The sequence below is a fragment of the Bos indicus genome, chromosome 16 (genome assembly GCF_029378745.1).
Source record: "Bos indicus isolate NIAB-ARS_2022 breed Sahiwal x Tharparkar chromosome 16, NIAB-ARS_B.indTharparkar_mat_pri_1.0, whole genome shotgun sequence".
In the NCBI taxonomy this organism is placed as follows: Eukaryota; Metazoa; Chordata; class Mammalia; order Artiodactyla; family Bovidae; genus Bos; species Bos indicus.
In genome coordinates, this window is record NC_091775.1 from 38478181 (window position 1) to 38494403 (window position 16223).

Here is a 16223-nt window from a genome sequence, read left to right on the forward strand (position 1 = left end):
TAATTCAAGGAATAATACAAAGGGCTGCTGCTGCTAAGTCGCTTCAGTCGTGTCCGACTTTGTGCGACCCTATAGACAGCAGCCCACCAGGCTCCCCCGTCCCTGGGATTCTCCAGGCAAGAACACTGGAGTGGGTTGCCATTTCCTTCTCCAATGCATGAAAGTGAAAAGTGAAAGTGAAGTCGCTCAGTCGTGTCTGACTCTTCACAACCCCATGGACTGCAGCCTACCCGGCTCCTCCGTCCATGGGATTTTCCAGGCAAGAGTACTGGAGTGGGGTACCATCACCTTCTCCGAATACAAAGGGCAGTAAATATTAATACTACACAATGCCTTTTAGACAGGGAATACTGAATTTTAAGGTTGCTTTTCTCAAGTGAAATAACTGAGTGAAATAGTTGAGTATAATGAAGGTGACCTTATAGCTAAAGAATAAGTCAAAATTTTACATAGAGTTTCATAGGAAGGAAAAATTATACATTTACAAATTTTGATAAAAGATTACTACTTACATAGAAAGAAAATAATGTGTTAGTCCTATTTAGTACTTTTAAAAATTGTACATTTAAAATTGTGCAAATGACTAACATTCCAACAATGATTTAATGTTTTAAAGAAAATAAATGAGAAAACAGAATAAAATATATATATGTGAAACATATATATAATGAACAGAAAAGTTAATGGCCAAGTATTTTAAGAAAGAGGAAAAAAGAAGCAGGCACACACAGAGAAAATGAAAGTGTGAGAATCAGATGGCTCAGATAATTCACACATCTAGTTCATCTCTGACTTTAGTGAAACCATCAGTTAAGTGACATCATTGTGCCAACCACAAAGAAGAACTCCAGGCCCTCTGAAAAATATTTTTCAAAGCCCCAAGGAAATCCAAGCAGTCCCTGAAATTTTTTTCCAGTTTATGAAAATTGGATTCCTATAAAAGAAAAATGGACCATTTTTACTGCAACAAAAACTGATTTGTAAAAGCTGGAAACAGTTTAAAAATTCTCAACATGAGGTTCTTGTTAGTCTTGAAAAGTAAGAGTTATAATAAAAAAAAAAGGTTCAAAAATATGGTACAGATACATTGTATATAAGGGGGAAAAAAGCCAGTCTTACTCCTATTATTTTTAATTAGCTTCAATAGCAAGTTCCAATTTACTTTCTAATACCAGTTCAGGTTTTGGGAGCACAAGATTTACATCTGACCTTCTGAGAATGGCAACCCAATAGCTAATGCCTTGGAGCCCTAATATATTTTGCATTACCCACTAAATGTTGGGAAATTCTGGTGGCAAGAGGTTCAAACTGATAGTGACACATGTCTAAAACTCGGGATTCGCTAACTGCCAGTATGTATTTTATCAAACACCACGTCCCTCTTGTAGAATAGGATGGATGAGCTTAACAATTTTCACTGGTTTCCAATTAAACTGCCTTGCTATATTACACAAATGTAGACATTCATATTAAGAAGGGCACCCTGACTTGGATTTTAAGAAACATACAATTTGAACTGTTTAAATCAGTCTCTAAATTTGACTCAGTTTCCCCATTTTAACAGATTTATCACATTATGAAATGTGGTCATTTTAGAAAGAAATAATTTTTTTCTGAACAATTAAAAAAAAAACTCTTATACAAATTAGAAATTTATTCTTTACCTTGCAGAAATTTGGGATCATATACTTCACCCGAACCCACTAAAACTGACATGTTAAAACCCCACAAAGACTGAAAAGTCACAAGTACTGGCTGAACAGCATGCCACTTGGCACTGTCATACTCTTTCATGTTCTCAAATCATTAAAAACATTTGTAATTATAAACATTCACATTTTATATATTATTTTAAAAATTATTACTATTCCAATTAACTTGACATTGCTTGTTAATCAAAGACATATGATGAACAGGGAATGAATTTTTAAGTCATGTGGACAATTTTCCTCATTTAAAGGAAAAAGAACCTCTCAAAATAGATAACATCTCCTGTTCTTAAAATCAGCTTTTTCAGTACTTAAAATTTAATCAAGATATTTTTCTTTCATAATTAACCCAAATTCTTCATGTTGTTCATTAAGTCTGTTTATTCTCTTTTTAACAGTAGAGATGAAGAATAAGAGTTCAACATCTGTTTACATTTTTTTTTAAATCCCACTTTGCTTAAAATCAATTAAAATGAAACATTTCAAAAATATTATTTTAAGTCAATCATACTTGATCTAATAGGTTTTATATTTACCTATTAGATCTCAGAAACCTAAAGGTAGCCATTAGTTTAAAATTTCACATCTGGGACATTATGCATCTAAATTATCATGCCAAAATATGTGAATAATTGTGGAGCAATTTAAAATAAAATATTTGTAGAATTAAAAAACTAAGTCAGACTGAATCCATAGTTACTACAAAGAACAACATAGGAATTCCATTAGAAGACAATCCTAACCAACCAAAAATAATTGCATAACACAGTAAATGAGTCTACAGAAGATCAATAAAACAATGTAGCAAAGAATAACTATGAGTTTTTGGCTATATTATAAGCTTTCTTTGTATCTCTGTTGATAAAATTTAGAGTCTCCTTTTATTTGATCTGTTACCTACAAAAAAACTAAGGAAATTCACTGTAAATTATTTCTTCTGGAAATTCAAAGAGAAAATGATATAGTTACTATATTTATGGCCTGAAAAATTAAAAAAGACAAGAGATGAAAGACTTAACTTTCTCAGGGGAAGTTCTTTTTAAAGGGAAATCTCAATTGGAAATGATTAAAATAAATAAGTATACCATTTTTTTTTAATTTGAAAAAATATATAGTCTACATGAAGTTTTATTAACTAATCCTTTAAGCCAATGTTACTGTCATGTGTCTTTTATGATGTGAAAGAAGCTACTTATGTTTTTTTAATGTTGAAAAAGAACTAAAGGTGCAAAAGTAAGAGAATTTTCCCGAAGTCTTTTTATAAAAAGAAACTTGTTAACAGAACTGAGGAATGAAATTCTGAAATCTCTGGACACAGTACAAAACTTAGTCAGTGAGTATAGCCATCTCTCAAAACATACAATCAGGTTCTTAAAAATCACATAACTATACAAAACATTAGGTCTTTCTCAAATAAGTAATGCATGGTTAGTTTGCTTTTTTTAAGCTGGAACTATATGCAGGAGACACAAAAGCAATGTTTTGTCCATAGTGAAACATAAATGGCAGAAAAATTAATCTTAAATGCTATCAGCAAAAATCTTCAATATAAACACTGAGATTATATAGCAAAATAATTTCTTCCTTTTTGAATTATGTTTCAGAAAACATTTGTACAGTGAACTGTCACAAAATGGAACATACTAGTTATAATAATTAAATAGAATCTCTAATTATAACTAATACAGAGACATCAGAAGTAGTCAAAAGCCATATGCTTTCTGGTATTTAATCATGTTTAATTTTTTTTCCCTAAGGCAAGTAGTTTCTTACCATGACAATCCAGTGCACCGATGAAACAATTTCTAAAGTACTATTATTTACTTAAAGTTCACTAATGGCTACTGAACTACCCATAAGGATACTGCATTTCATAAAATACTCCTGTATTTTCCACTATGCTTTTAAATTTTGTCATGACCATCAGTGAATTGTGAAACCAATACAGTGGGTCGCAATCTGCATTTCAAAAATAGAATAGACTAAAACAGAACATATCATTGTGAATTACATGCAGTAAGAGTAACTGCTATTTTAAGAATTTTACTACTGAATTAAAATGGTTAATATAAAGTGATGATTCAAGAGTTATAACACACTGGTCATAACTGTATTTAAAAGAATTATTTTTAATTTAATTTTTTAACTTTTTTTTAACACCAAAAACATTTTGCATTGGGGTATAGCCAATTAACAATGTTGTGATAGTTTCAGGTGGACATGCAACTGTATTCTTAAACACACACTGTATTCTTATTCTCCAAACAGAAATATTTATGTTAATAAAATATGTAATTTTAGAAGAGAAAATTAAATCAATAATTTAAAGAAAAAATAGTCTTAAGGGTAAAAAGACTACACCTATTCTTTGGACCATTTTAATGTGAAATTGCAATAATCATCCTAAGTTAAAGTATTATACCTTAGTAATGATATGAAGGGAAAACTATTATTTACAGTTTCTGGCAAGATTTTAAAAATCTATGAGACCAGTAATGAAGCAGAATATCTGTTGGGGGAAACTTTATTATAATTGTACAACAGAGCTGGCATGCCAGGTTTTTTCCTTAAATATTTTATTTGAATGCCATGCAAGGAGGAAAAGTCCTTAATTTAATCAGAGCATCAACTTTTTAAAAACAATGGTGTCTGAATAATTGTTAAAATACATGTATTGTGTTCTTATTTTATAGGATTTGGAAAACATGAAATAACCTGCATCATTAATTTGTCAAAAGCACTGCCTATTTCAACAGACAGCCTATATTTTCCAAACTGAGGAAATATATATTTTTTTCTTAGAACTGTGATATCTTCATTTTTTACATGGAAAAATGTGACTTTGTAAGTTAATTTAAAATCAAACAAGCATGTTCTTGAAAATATTCAGGATTTGTTTTACTCTTTAATGGAAAAAGAAAAACGGGAAGTGATGAGAGAATTTTAGCTTTTTAAAATCAAGGGAAACACCATATACTAGATTTTTCTTGGAAGTCTATTTACCTGCCAGCAAATGAATGCTGCCCAACTACATCTCCGTTTTGAAGGTGATAATCATTGAAGAAATCTGGACTCATGGCTCCTTCAGAGGCAACTAATCCATCTAGAAAGAAAATAGTAACTAATGAAACATCTTTGTAGGGAATAAAAAGGAAACTATTCTATTAAGTAACACAATAGAAAATAACCTGTATATTTAATCCAGAAGAAAAATGTTAGCATGATGTTCCATTCTCTCTGAGAGTGTGAATGAATAGCATACATACTTAAGTGTTCTGCACATTTATTAAGCATCTACTGTGTTGCAGTGGCTTCCCTGGTGGCTCAGTCAGTGAAGAGTCTGCCTGCAATGCAGGACATCAGGTTCAATCTTGGATAGGGAAGATCCCCTGGAGAAAGAAATGGCAATCCACCCCAGTATTCTTGCCTAGAAATTCCATGGACAGAGGAGCGTGGCAAGCCACAGTCCATGGGGTTGCAAAGAGTCAGACACGATTGAGCGACTAAACCTACTAAACCTACCTATGTTGCAGTACTATTTTATTACACAGATGAATAAGACACGATCTCTACCTTCAAGGAGCTTATAGTTTTGTGGAAAGACAACAAAAGATAGGGAGTGAGAAAGGATAGAGAGGAACAATAAGCCTTTCAGGCTAAGAAAGAGAATGAGTAAGGAAATAGAACAGACAGTAAATAGTATGGTTTTGGTAAAGAGCAACCCTCTAATATATTCCACATTTTATATGCGGGCAGCTTCATTTGTGTAGCATGAGTAGGGAATTATATATTTCAAATAAGTTAATTTTTATATAAGCAATGCTTCACACAGACACACACACTTTGGTGTGTGTGTAATATAATTTTGTAATGTAAATACATTTTACATTTACTGTGTTTTTACAAAGTGTACTGAATATAATTTAAAAACTTCTTGGATAACTCAATCTTCATTATAAACATCAACCATAATATAGTAATGCCCTAGGTTATGAGATATATTGGACTATCTATACTAAATGGTTACACTACCATGCTTTTTAGTACTTATTTCTTTGCTTATAAAGTGCTCCTTTTCCTAAACCTAAGAATTTATTATTACTTCTTGCTGATTTTAGATACTGCTTTCCCATTTGCTCCAATCTAAGAATTCAGATAACCTATTTTTGATAGAATTATGTATAAGTTAAGAATAAGAAGAATCTGAGGAAAAAGGATCTCAGTAATGGCTTCAGGGCTGTCCTATATGGCTCTTGTAATTACTACTTGAAAAGCTCCGAGACTTTCTAAAGTTTCAAGTATTCCGAGTTGGCAAGTGACCTCTAGGTAAATGTTGGCTAGGTTGTATCCACAACATTGTTTATAAATTTGGCACACAGTAAGCAAGCTATTTAGTAATGAGATGATCATTTTACACTTAGCACATGCAATAATACTTTGCTAGGTCCTGTGGAAAAAATTAAAATACACAATTTCTGTTTTCAGGAGTTTTATGTTAAGTGAAATATAAAACAGACACTTACAATGCAATCAAATAATATATTTTATTAATAAATGATTATATAACAGGAAGGAATTTATGTGTCAAATGAGTGCTGGAGGTGAAAAAGCTATAGATGGATTACTGTGTTCTGCAGAGGTTAGAAGGTCCCAGTTGGGAAGGGAGGGAGGAAGAGGTGTAACTGATTTGAGTATCAATAGACAGTTTGGAATTAATGATAAAATCTGTTTAAGAGTAAGGGTGTTAAAAATCAAGTATATGGTAAAATTAATAGAGCTTGCAAATGAATAAGTAAAAATAATTTGTATTTCCATAACACTATCCATTTGCTATATGGATATATAGGCTTCCCTTGGGGCTGAGCTGATAAACAATCCACCTGCAATGTGGGAGACCTGGGTTCGATCCCTGGGTTGAGAGATCCCCTGGAGAAGGGAAAGGCTACCCACTCCAGTATTCTGGCCTGGAGAATTCCATGGACTGTATAGTCCATGGGGTCACAAAGAGTCAGACATGACTGAGTGACTTTCACTATTTGCTGTATACCATATATTAAAGACTTGTATTGGTATTTAGTTGTTGAATTGTTAATCATACCTTTGGTATTTACCTTATTACTTTAGGAAATTTAAAATACTTAAGAGGAAGCTTAAAAGTGTGTAATATTTGGTCTAGTTTCTGTGCCCTCTAAAAGCTGAAAATTCTATAAACCAAAAGACCAGCTAAACACAAAAAAGTTACAAAAACAAAATTATGGGAATGCCAAGACACCACAGATTGAAAGTTAAGCAGCTAAAAAAATTATTTTCTATCCATCTAAGACTCTGTTAAGGTCTGGCTAAAATTAACAAGGTTAACACTGCAAAAATCAACAGGTTTCTCTGTTAAATTAAAACCAAATAATTACAGATCAGGTTTTATGAAATCTGCCAATTTTAGAGGAACAAAGCAAAGTAAAATGTCAAAATAAAATGTATACCACACGTTGAAAATGAATACAAAGATATTCAGCATGCCAGAGAATAAAAGATTCTAACACTCAGAAATATAACACTCAGATAAAAATACAACCAAATAAAAATACCTGAATTATACTTTACAAGTTTATATTACATGAAACATGATCTAGTGAGGTGAACCAGATGAGGAAGAAATTAAATGAAAAACTACTGTTAAATTCTCAACATCTTCATTTTGATTCAAAGTTCTCATTGTTGTCAAAGGGAAAAATGAGTAAAAAGGATAAATGGAATACAGGAAGCTACAAACAGGGATTTTATCAAACAGAGATGATACTAAAAAAAACCAAAAAACTTGAGTTTAAAGATTCAGCCAGAAATTTTTAAACCCAGAATATACCTAGTTTAATAAATTTTATAGGCCTAGAATACAGTTTAGTAATAAAATAAGCCTGATACTATGTGAATAAAAAAGGGTAAATTTATACTTCTGAACTTAATTTCTAATAATTTTAAGACACTGCAATTCATTCAATAAACTACACCTTGTACACTGTCCTTTAATGACTTGACAAAATTTAGGTAACTCTCATGTCTCATTGGAAAAGACTCTGATGCTGGGAGGGATTGGGGGCAGGAGGAAAAGGATATGACAGAGGATGAGATGGCTGGATGGCATCATCAACTCAATGGACATGAGTTTTGAGTGAACTCCGGGAGTTGGTGATGGACAGGGAAGCCTGGCGTGCTGCAATTCATGGGGTCGCAAAGAGTCGGACACGACTGAGCAATTGAACTGAACTGAACTGAATGTATGAGTAATCATTCTTCATTAGAATGAAGTATAGAAGTTAAATTATATCTTAAATCTTCAATACAAGCAGTTTAACTTCTTTGGAACTATCTGTTTCTCAGTATTCTGTATCCGAAATTAATAATTCTTTTATAGAAATACTGGAAAAGAATTATGCATTGTTGACTGAAATCATGTATTCAAATAAATTCAGGAGTGTCCTTCTCAGGCTTCTACTTTACCTCACTGGTTCAAAGATAGCAACAAGGAATCAAAGTCCATAGTCCATGGAGTCGCTAAGAGTTGAACATGACTTAGTGACTGAACAACAATGAGAATAGCAATACAGGTTTACAGATTATACTTCCTCTGTGGGTAAAAGTATTAAAGCAAACAGCAGCAATTTCATAATAGAAGGGAATTAGTAACTACAACCACAATTAATTTAGACTAAAAAAAAATAATGTAATTATAAAGATGTTAAATATATTCCTATTTCCTATAACAAAACAAAGATTCATTTTTAAAAAAATGGCAAGAAAGAAACATACGTTTTGACATATTTAACTGTTGGAAAATACAGAAGGCAATACTAATGACCAGGAAATTGTTGTTCAGTTGCTCAGTCATGTCTGACTTTTTGCGACCCCATTGACTGCAGCACGCCAGGCTTCCCTGTCCTTCACCATCTCCCAGAGCTTGCTCAAACTCATGTCCATTGAGTTGGTGATACCATCTAATCATCTCATCCTCTGTCATCCCCGTCTCCTCCTGCCTTTAATCTTTCCCAGCATCAGGGTGTTCTTTAATGAGTTAGCTCTTCGCATCAGTATTGGAGCTTCAGCTTCAGCATCAGTCCTTCTAATGAATATTCGGGATTGATTTCCTTTAGGATTGACTGGTTGGATCTCCATACAGTCCAAGCGACTCTCAAGAGTCTTCTCCAACGCCACAGTTCAAAAGCATCAATTCTTCAGTGCTCAGCCTTCTTTATGGTCCAACTCTCACATCCATACATGACTACTGGGAAAACCATAGCTTTGACTAGATGGACCTTTTTCGCAAAGTAATATCTCTGCTTTTTAATATGCTGTCTAGGTTTGTCATAGCTTTTTTTCCCCAAGGAGCAAGAGTCTTAATTTCATGGCTTGTAGTCACCATCTGCAGTGATTTTGGAGCCCAGGAAAATAAAGTCTGTCACTGTTTCCATTGTTTCCCCTTCTATTTGCCATGAAGTGATGGGACCAGATGCCATGATCTTTGTTTTCTGAATGTTGAGTATTAAGCCAGCTTTTTCACTCTGCTCTTTCACCTTCATCAAGAGGCTCTTTAGTTCCTCTCCACTTTCTGTCATAAGGGTGGTGTCATCTGCATCTGAGGTTATTGACTAGGAAGTAGCAAATACTATTTCATTTTTTAATAAAAGATAAGCCCAGGGTATTACTGGCCATTTAGCTTAACTTCTGTGGTTGAAAAACTACTAAAGTTGCCTTTATCAGAAGCAGCCCTAAGTTTCACGGAAACTCAGAGACAAATAAGATGGCTCAAGCATCTAAATAAATCTTTAGTATTACAAATTTCTGATGTTTCTGAAGATACAATTGTACATAATAAAAGACAAGAAACTACCACTATCTGGGTTTCCATGACACATATCAAGAATACCACAGAGATTCTTTTAGTTGATGAACTATTTATGAAAAATAAAGTAGATAAAGAGTACAGATGCCTTGATATGAGAACTATATCAATGTAATCCTTGCTGTCAAGTGTCTACCATATTCAGGCTACAGGTGTAAAAAAACAACCACCACGAGGTTATCCAATGATAACATTTCACTCCTCAAATGCTTCAATTTATTTTTCCATTAGCTGTGGCTGTTTCTAAATTTAGATATATAAAAAGATGTACAATTTAGATTTCTCACAAAGCTTAAACTGTAGATTTCAATTGTATCTCACAGAAAAATGTTATGATTTTCATTTTAAGAGGTTAATTTAAATGAATTGATTTTGGAAAAAAGGAATAATTTTTTAGAAATCTGTTCAGAAGCTAATGTATTGAAACAACAAAGTTAAATACTGAGGTGGTTAAAAGCTTTATTCGTTTTTGGAAACTGCTCATTGATTCACACTGAAAAGTAGCTATCAATTTTCAAAGCAAGAAACATGATTCTAAGAAATTCTGATTTCTATTATCAAAAAATTCATATCACATATATTTTACATTATTTTACTTCATGACGATCTCACTAGGTAAGGAACAGCTGCTTGCCATTACTGAACTAAGAAATTCTGGTTAGTTGAAATTAATGATCTACTCCATCTGGGCTGAAACACAAAGCAGATTTCATAACTACTGTTAAGTTCAGTTAGGAAGAAATCTATTTAATTTTGAAAGTAAAGTACCAACTTTCCAGGACTGAAGTACCTTAAATCAAATATAAAAATAATTCAGCCTTATGGGCAATATGCAGAGCATACAATTATGAAAACATATGAATGACTACATAGTAGGAAAAAAAAGTGAGCCATTTATTCAGATACAATTACTTTCAATGCCTTTTATTTCCAACCTACTACAGATCTTAGAAATCCTTTCCTTCATCTCTTCAACTAAATGAGTTCAATAAAGTAATTAATATTGGCAATAGTACAACACATTAGAAGGCAGAATATGCAACAACTTAGGCTCTAAGTACAGAATCCCTGGACAAAGGAAGGATGGCACAATCAACAGGGGTATAATAAATGTAAGATTCATGTAAAAATTAAATTTTACCTTGAAAATACTAGCACAGTGTAGAATGAAAAAAACTATTGTTATAAACTGTCTACATCTTCCCAATCAGAGAATCAAATAAGGGTTACTATTTCAAAACTAAAGCAAGTGAAAGTCACTCAGTCATATCTGACTCTTTGTGGCCTCATGGACTATACAGTCCATGAAATTTTCTAGGCCAGAATACTGGAGTGGGTAGCCTTTCTGTTCTTTAGGGGATCTTCCCAACCCAGGGATCAAACCCAGGTCTCCTGCATTGCAGACAGATTCTTTACCAGCTGAGCCACAAGGGAAGTCCAAGAACACTGGAGTGGGTAGCCTAACCTTTCTCCAGTGGATCTTCTTGACCCAGGAATTGGACCGGGGTCTCCTGCATTGCAGGCAGATTCTTTACCAACTGAGCTATGAGGGAAGCCCCAACTAAACCAAAACCATGGCAAAATGAGACTGTTAAAATTAAATACACTGGAAAATAAAACATAAATTAGTAAACTATATATTTAAATAAATACAGAATAGAGAAAAATACCACATTTTCAAACAGTAGTAAATCTTAAAGATGTCATTTTAAGTTATACATTCTAGAAAGTAATAAATTAAGGGCAATTTTCCTTGTTTTAATTTTCCTTGTTACAGCCTTTTTAATGGAGATCACATCAAAGACTATCTTGGAAAAAAATAATGATGAGTTAATAGGTTTGCTTGGTGTGTACTGATATTATGTCTAAAATCATTAGCAGAAGACCATTTACATACTAAAAGAAGTGCTTATAAAGCTTGGGAATGAGCAAGGTGGCAGACAAAAAACACCTATAGCATACATTAAAAGTATTTATTTTTGTCTTGGTTATCATCTTACCTGAGCTGTAGAAAAGGTCAGGTCTCTCGAGAATATCTCCTTCATGGATGTATGGCTCAATTCGATCATCACCATACAAGTACTGCTCACTCTCATCCATCTGACGACTTTCTACCATCTCCAGCCACTGAGAGTTATGCCAGCGAAACTTCTCACTCTGAATTTTCTTGGCCCATTCTTCATCATATTCCTATTGTAAACAAATAGTCAATCATTTTTTATAAGTTTATGAAGGAATTTCTTTGATACTCAGATAGCAGTAATTTTATCTTACAAGAAGAGAATTTGAGGGGGCTTTTGTTTCAGTTAGAAGAAACATTAAAATTACCTTTTTGGAATAATGTATACAATAATCAATAGAAATCAATTTATTACATATATTAAAGACATCTCTGTTTGGATTACCAATTGCTACTGCTGATGGCAAAAACTAGAAAAGTTCAAATTTCACAAATTCTTTATCTAAGTATCACTAGAATTTACGTAAGCAGCCTGACTTAAACTTCCAAATAGTTTTGTGACTATAATTATGTGGCACTAATGACAGGTGGTTAAGCATTAAAATTATATCTTTTGCTATATCTTTTTGTTTAGATAACATTTTCACTAGCCAAAAAAAAAAAAAAGCAACATTAAAGTATTTCTCCTAAAAACTGAAATGGTTTACTACAAAAAAACAAATAGAATTTAATTCAATTCTGTTTCAACAACAGAATAATAATGTCTTATTTGGTCATAATTATTTCTTTAAATATCTCCTGTTTGGCAATGAACTCTTGAGGAGCAAAACAGTGGCTTATTCACTGTATCTGTAACATCTGTTCACAGAGAAGTTCATTGGTGGGTGTTTCTGAAGGACAAGTAGACAAGTTATAAATATTAGAAAAGCTACAGCTGAACCTATCTAGCTTCACCGGCTATGGCTACTTCTGACAAGTATATTCACTTAAAAATCACTGGACAGTACCATGGATTACTTGGAAAAAAGACTTCTGGTATTTCTTGTCATTCTAATCACAGGTTCCTTAGTATTAAATTCCTCTGTCATATCTTTAACACTTTTGTTTATACTTTTTTTTTTTTTTAAGTTGGAAAGGTTCCAGGCAATACTATTGTCCTCCAGTAGTTGAAATGATTACAATAACTTTAAATGCTGAGCAATTTTCATTCAAAGCTAAGTAAGGCTCAAATCAAAAACTGTCATCACAGAATAAATTTCTGGGATGTAAGAAGAAGTCTGAAATTTTATAATAAATGTAATTATTATTATCAAAATTTTTCTTGTTAAATTTGAAATTTCACATTATTGGTATATCTCTTAGCAGTGTCAGCTGTCATGCTGTGTGTTCTATAGTGCACAACTCTGAAACTTGTACCCCCACAGATCAGCATTCTGAAATCCCTACCCTCAGCTATCTTCTGTTTCTATCCTCAATGAATTTAGCTTAGTAATCATGGCAAAGTCATAGTTTCTTTATGTCTTAGATTCTAAATTTATAGATACTAATCATCTGGTATGGTATAACACAAGGAACATTGGATAAGAACCCAGGTCTTATCCTGGGTTCTCCTTCTAGGTTTGATACTAACAGAAGTATGCAACTTTGTAAAAATATTTCAGTATCTTTTGGTCTCAGATTCTTTAATTATAAATCAAATCTAATGTTTATTCAAGTCCTAATGTTCTTTAAATAAAAATCAATGATTAATACCATTACTTCATAAAGCTGTCGAAATAACTATCCATCTGCCAAACTGAAGAACAGCAGCAATATATGGAGTTCATCTTTTAAAAATTACATAGCAATTCTAAATGAATACATAGTATCAGAAATTAAAGAAATTCAACATGTATCAATTAAAACCAATTCCCTTTAACCCCTCTCCCCCAAATCTCTACTTTCCTCTTACACCACTACCTCTTCATCATCAGAAAATAACTCTGGGAACTCAGATGTCATAGCTCAAACACAGCCAAGAAATGTCATCCAAATTTATCAAGCTATTGTGGAAATACTCTAGAAAAATAGTTCTTTTGCTTCATTTTTGAAATGCTTCTTTTCACAAGGAGTGCACCCTAACATCCTTGCTATGGAACTTTAGTTTGTCTTGTATTTAAAAGTAAACATGCCTCATCTTTTATTTTCTTCTCTTCTCAGGTCGTGACATTATTATCTTAAGCACTAGTTTTCAAAAACTCCAAAGCATCACTAAAGACTTATGGCTTGATTTTAGGTGGAATGTGCCATCCTTTTTGAAGTCCTATATCATTTTGTTTACTACTTAACCACTGAAACGTTATGAAGCCTTAACCAGCCTATTATCAGAGCCTGTTCACTATCAGGAAAACTCTTTTGTCACTGGCTTCCGTCACACCTTGTATCTGATTAACACACTATAGGGTAACATAGAACTACATAGATCTGCTTTGTGTTCTAATGTAACTGATGGAAAACAGATTTCTCTTTCTCCTTTAATGTGGCAGCCCCCTAATTGAGAATGTAATATGGTTTATTTAATACAATTCTTCGTACTAAATTAAAGCAGATCTAGAGTAATTGAGTTGCTCATTAAGGTTATGCTATTAGCTGCTAAAAAGATGCCTTTTATATGTTAGAAAATACTTCTTTCCAATGATATGTATACACAGATATACACGTAATAAAACACACATACATAATAGAGTTGTTGATTTTTATGCACATACTACCTACTTCTCAGTAGTACTGTCCCAAAAGTTGCCCTTTAGTCTTGACTATGGCATTCTCTAACCAGACCTCAAAGTAAAATTATCTCTTCAACTCTGTTTAAAGCACTGAGGAGGCTTATCTGTGTAATATCACTTCAAAGGCAAGGCAAGCAATCACTCAGTCGTGTCCGACTCTTTGCGATCCCATGGACTGTAGTCTACCAGGCTTCTCTTTCCATGGGATTTTGCAGGCAAGAGTACTGGAGTGGGTTGCTGTTTCCTTCTCTAGGGGATCTTCCTGACCCAGGGATCGAACCCAGGTCTCCTGCATTGCAGGCAGAAGCTTTACCCTCTGAGCCACGATGCCCAAAAGTAAAAGATATAACTAAAGGAAATTTATTTAAGTGAGAAACCATAACGTTTCTTTCATATTATACTTTTTTTAAATCCAACTGCTGACAATTAAGAAACCAATATAGTAACATGCATAATACTGGCAGGGACTACACACACGTGTGTGTGTACGTGTGTGTGTGTGTGTGTGTGTGTGTATGAGGAGGACATATCAATCCACTCCAGTATTCTTGCCTAGAGACTCCCATGGACAGAGGAACATGGCAGGCTACAGTCCACAGGGTTGCATAAGAGTTGGACACGACTGAAGTGACTTAGTATGCATGCATGCACACATACACATGTATGTATATATACACACAGATACACACACATGTAAATTCTAACTAGGAAAAACCATACATTTCTGCAATATAAAAAAGAACTCCAAAAGAAGACTAAACACTAAACCCAACTGGGTTTATCTCACAAAATCCAATTTGATTGTATGGAATTGAGAATACACAACAAACTTACAAATCTGAGAAATGAAAATTTGTGAAGGCTGTAAAACAAACAGGAATGAACTCCACCCACTCTGGAAAGAACATTTTAGAAGTTTCTGACAACTCACTCGAAAATCCCTGCTCTGTGCCATCACCAACCTGCAAGCTAATTTAAAGTAAGTATTTTATTCATTTTACCAATTCCTATCCATTCCATGCCTTTGACATCCTCTCCTGAAATAACCTGAGTTTTAAAGCTAACCCTATGAAAATTTCTCTATAGCTTTCCTTTTCAAGATGTTGTATGACATTTTCAGAAGTGGTTTTCCTTGCTGGAAGTTTATTAATAAACCCACCTTTCCCGTCTGACACAGACTTGCCCTGATAATTTTTGTGGAGACTGTAACAAACAATTGATGTCTTAGAAGTTAATGCAAGCATACATTAGTTTATTTCCTTTCAATATGCCAGTCTTATTAGATATAATTGTTTCTATCCTAGAATGAAGAAGGCACCTTGTTTTCCTAGTTTGAAATAATTCCAGATTATTATAATACACACAATTTGCCAATGGTCAAAATTAAGAGTTATTAAAAGTAAAAGGCTGCCATTCAAAATCTCAGTGACATAAACCTCTGTTAGTATCAAACCACACGTAGCCTGTGGCTGGCTGGAAAGACAACAGACATCAGTCTTACCAGAGAACCTAGGCACATTCCCACAAACAACCTGTAGATACAATTTGCCATTAGTACAGAGGATCTATTGATAGGGCCATGTGGTAGTACTGCTCCTAAAAGGTCAGTTCGTGTCTAGACAACAGTATCCTGGTATCCAGATTGCAAATTTTTATATTCTAGAGACTTCATCGGAGAAGGCAATGGCACGGCACTCCAGTACTCTTGCCTGGAAAATCCCATGGACGGAGGAGCCTGGTGGGCTGCAGTCCATGGGGTCACTAAGAGTCGGACACGACTGAGCGACTTCACTTTCACTTTTCGCTGTCATGCATTGGAGAAGGAAATGGCAACCCACTCCAGTGTTCTTGCCTGGAGAATCCCAGGGACAGGGGAGCCTAGTGGGCTTCCGTCT

The 16223-nt window shown here is 33.7% G+C and overlaps 1 protein-coding gene across 4 annotated transcripts in view; it reads right to left on the reverse strand.

Annotated features, from left to right (window-relative positions):
- KIFAP3 (kinesin associated protein 3) overlaps nt 1-16223 on the reverse strand; it is a 150829-nt gene that overhangs the window by 24028 nt on the left and 110578 nt on the right. For all 4 annotated transcript variants that reach the window (XM_070768131.1, XM_070768130.1, XM_070768132.1 and 1 more), the window contains exons 18-19: nt 11604-11793; nt 4713-4812 (exon numbers count right to left, since the gene is read on the reverse strand). In XM_070768131.1, coding sequence (XP_070624232.1) covers nt 4713-4812; nt 11604-11793 — 290 coding nt within the window. The remainder of the gene's footprint in view (nt 1-4712; nt 4813-11603; nt 11794-16223) is intronic.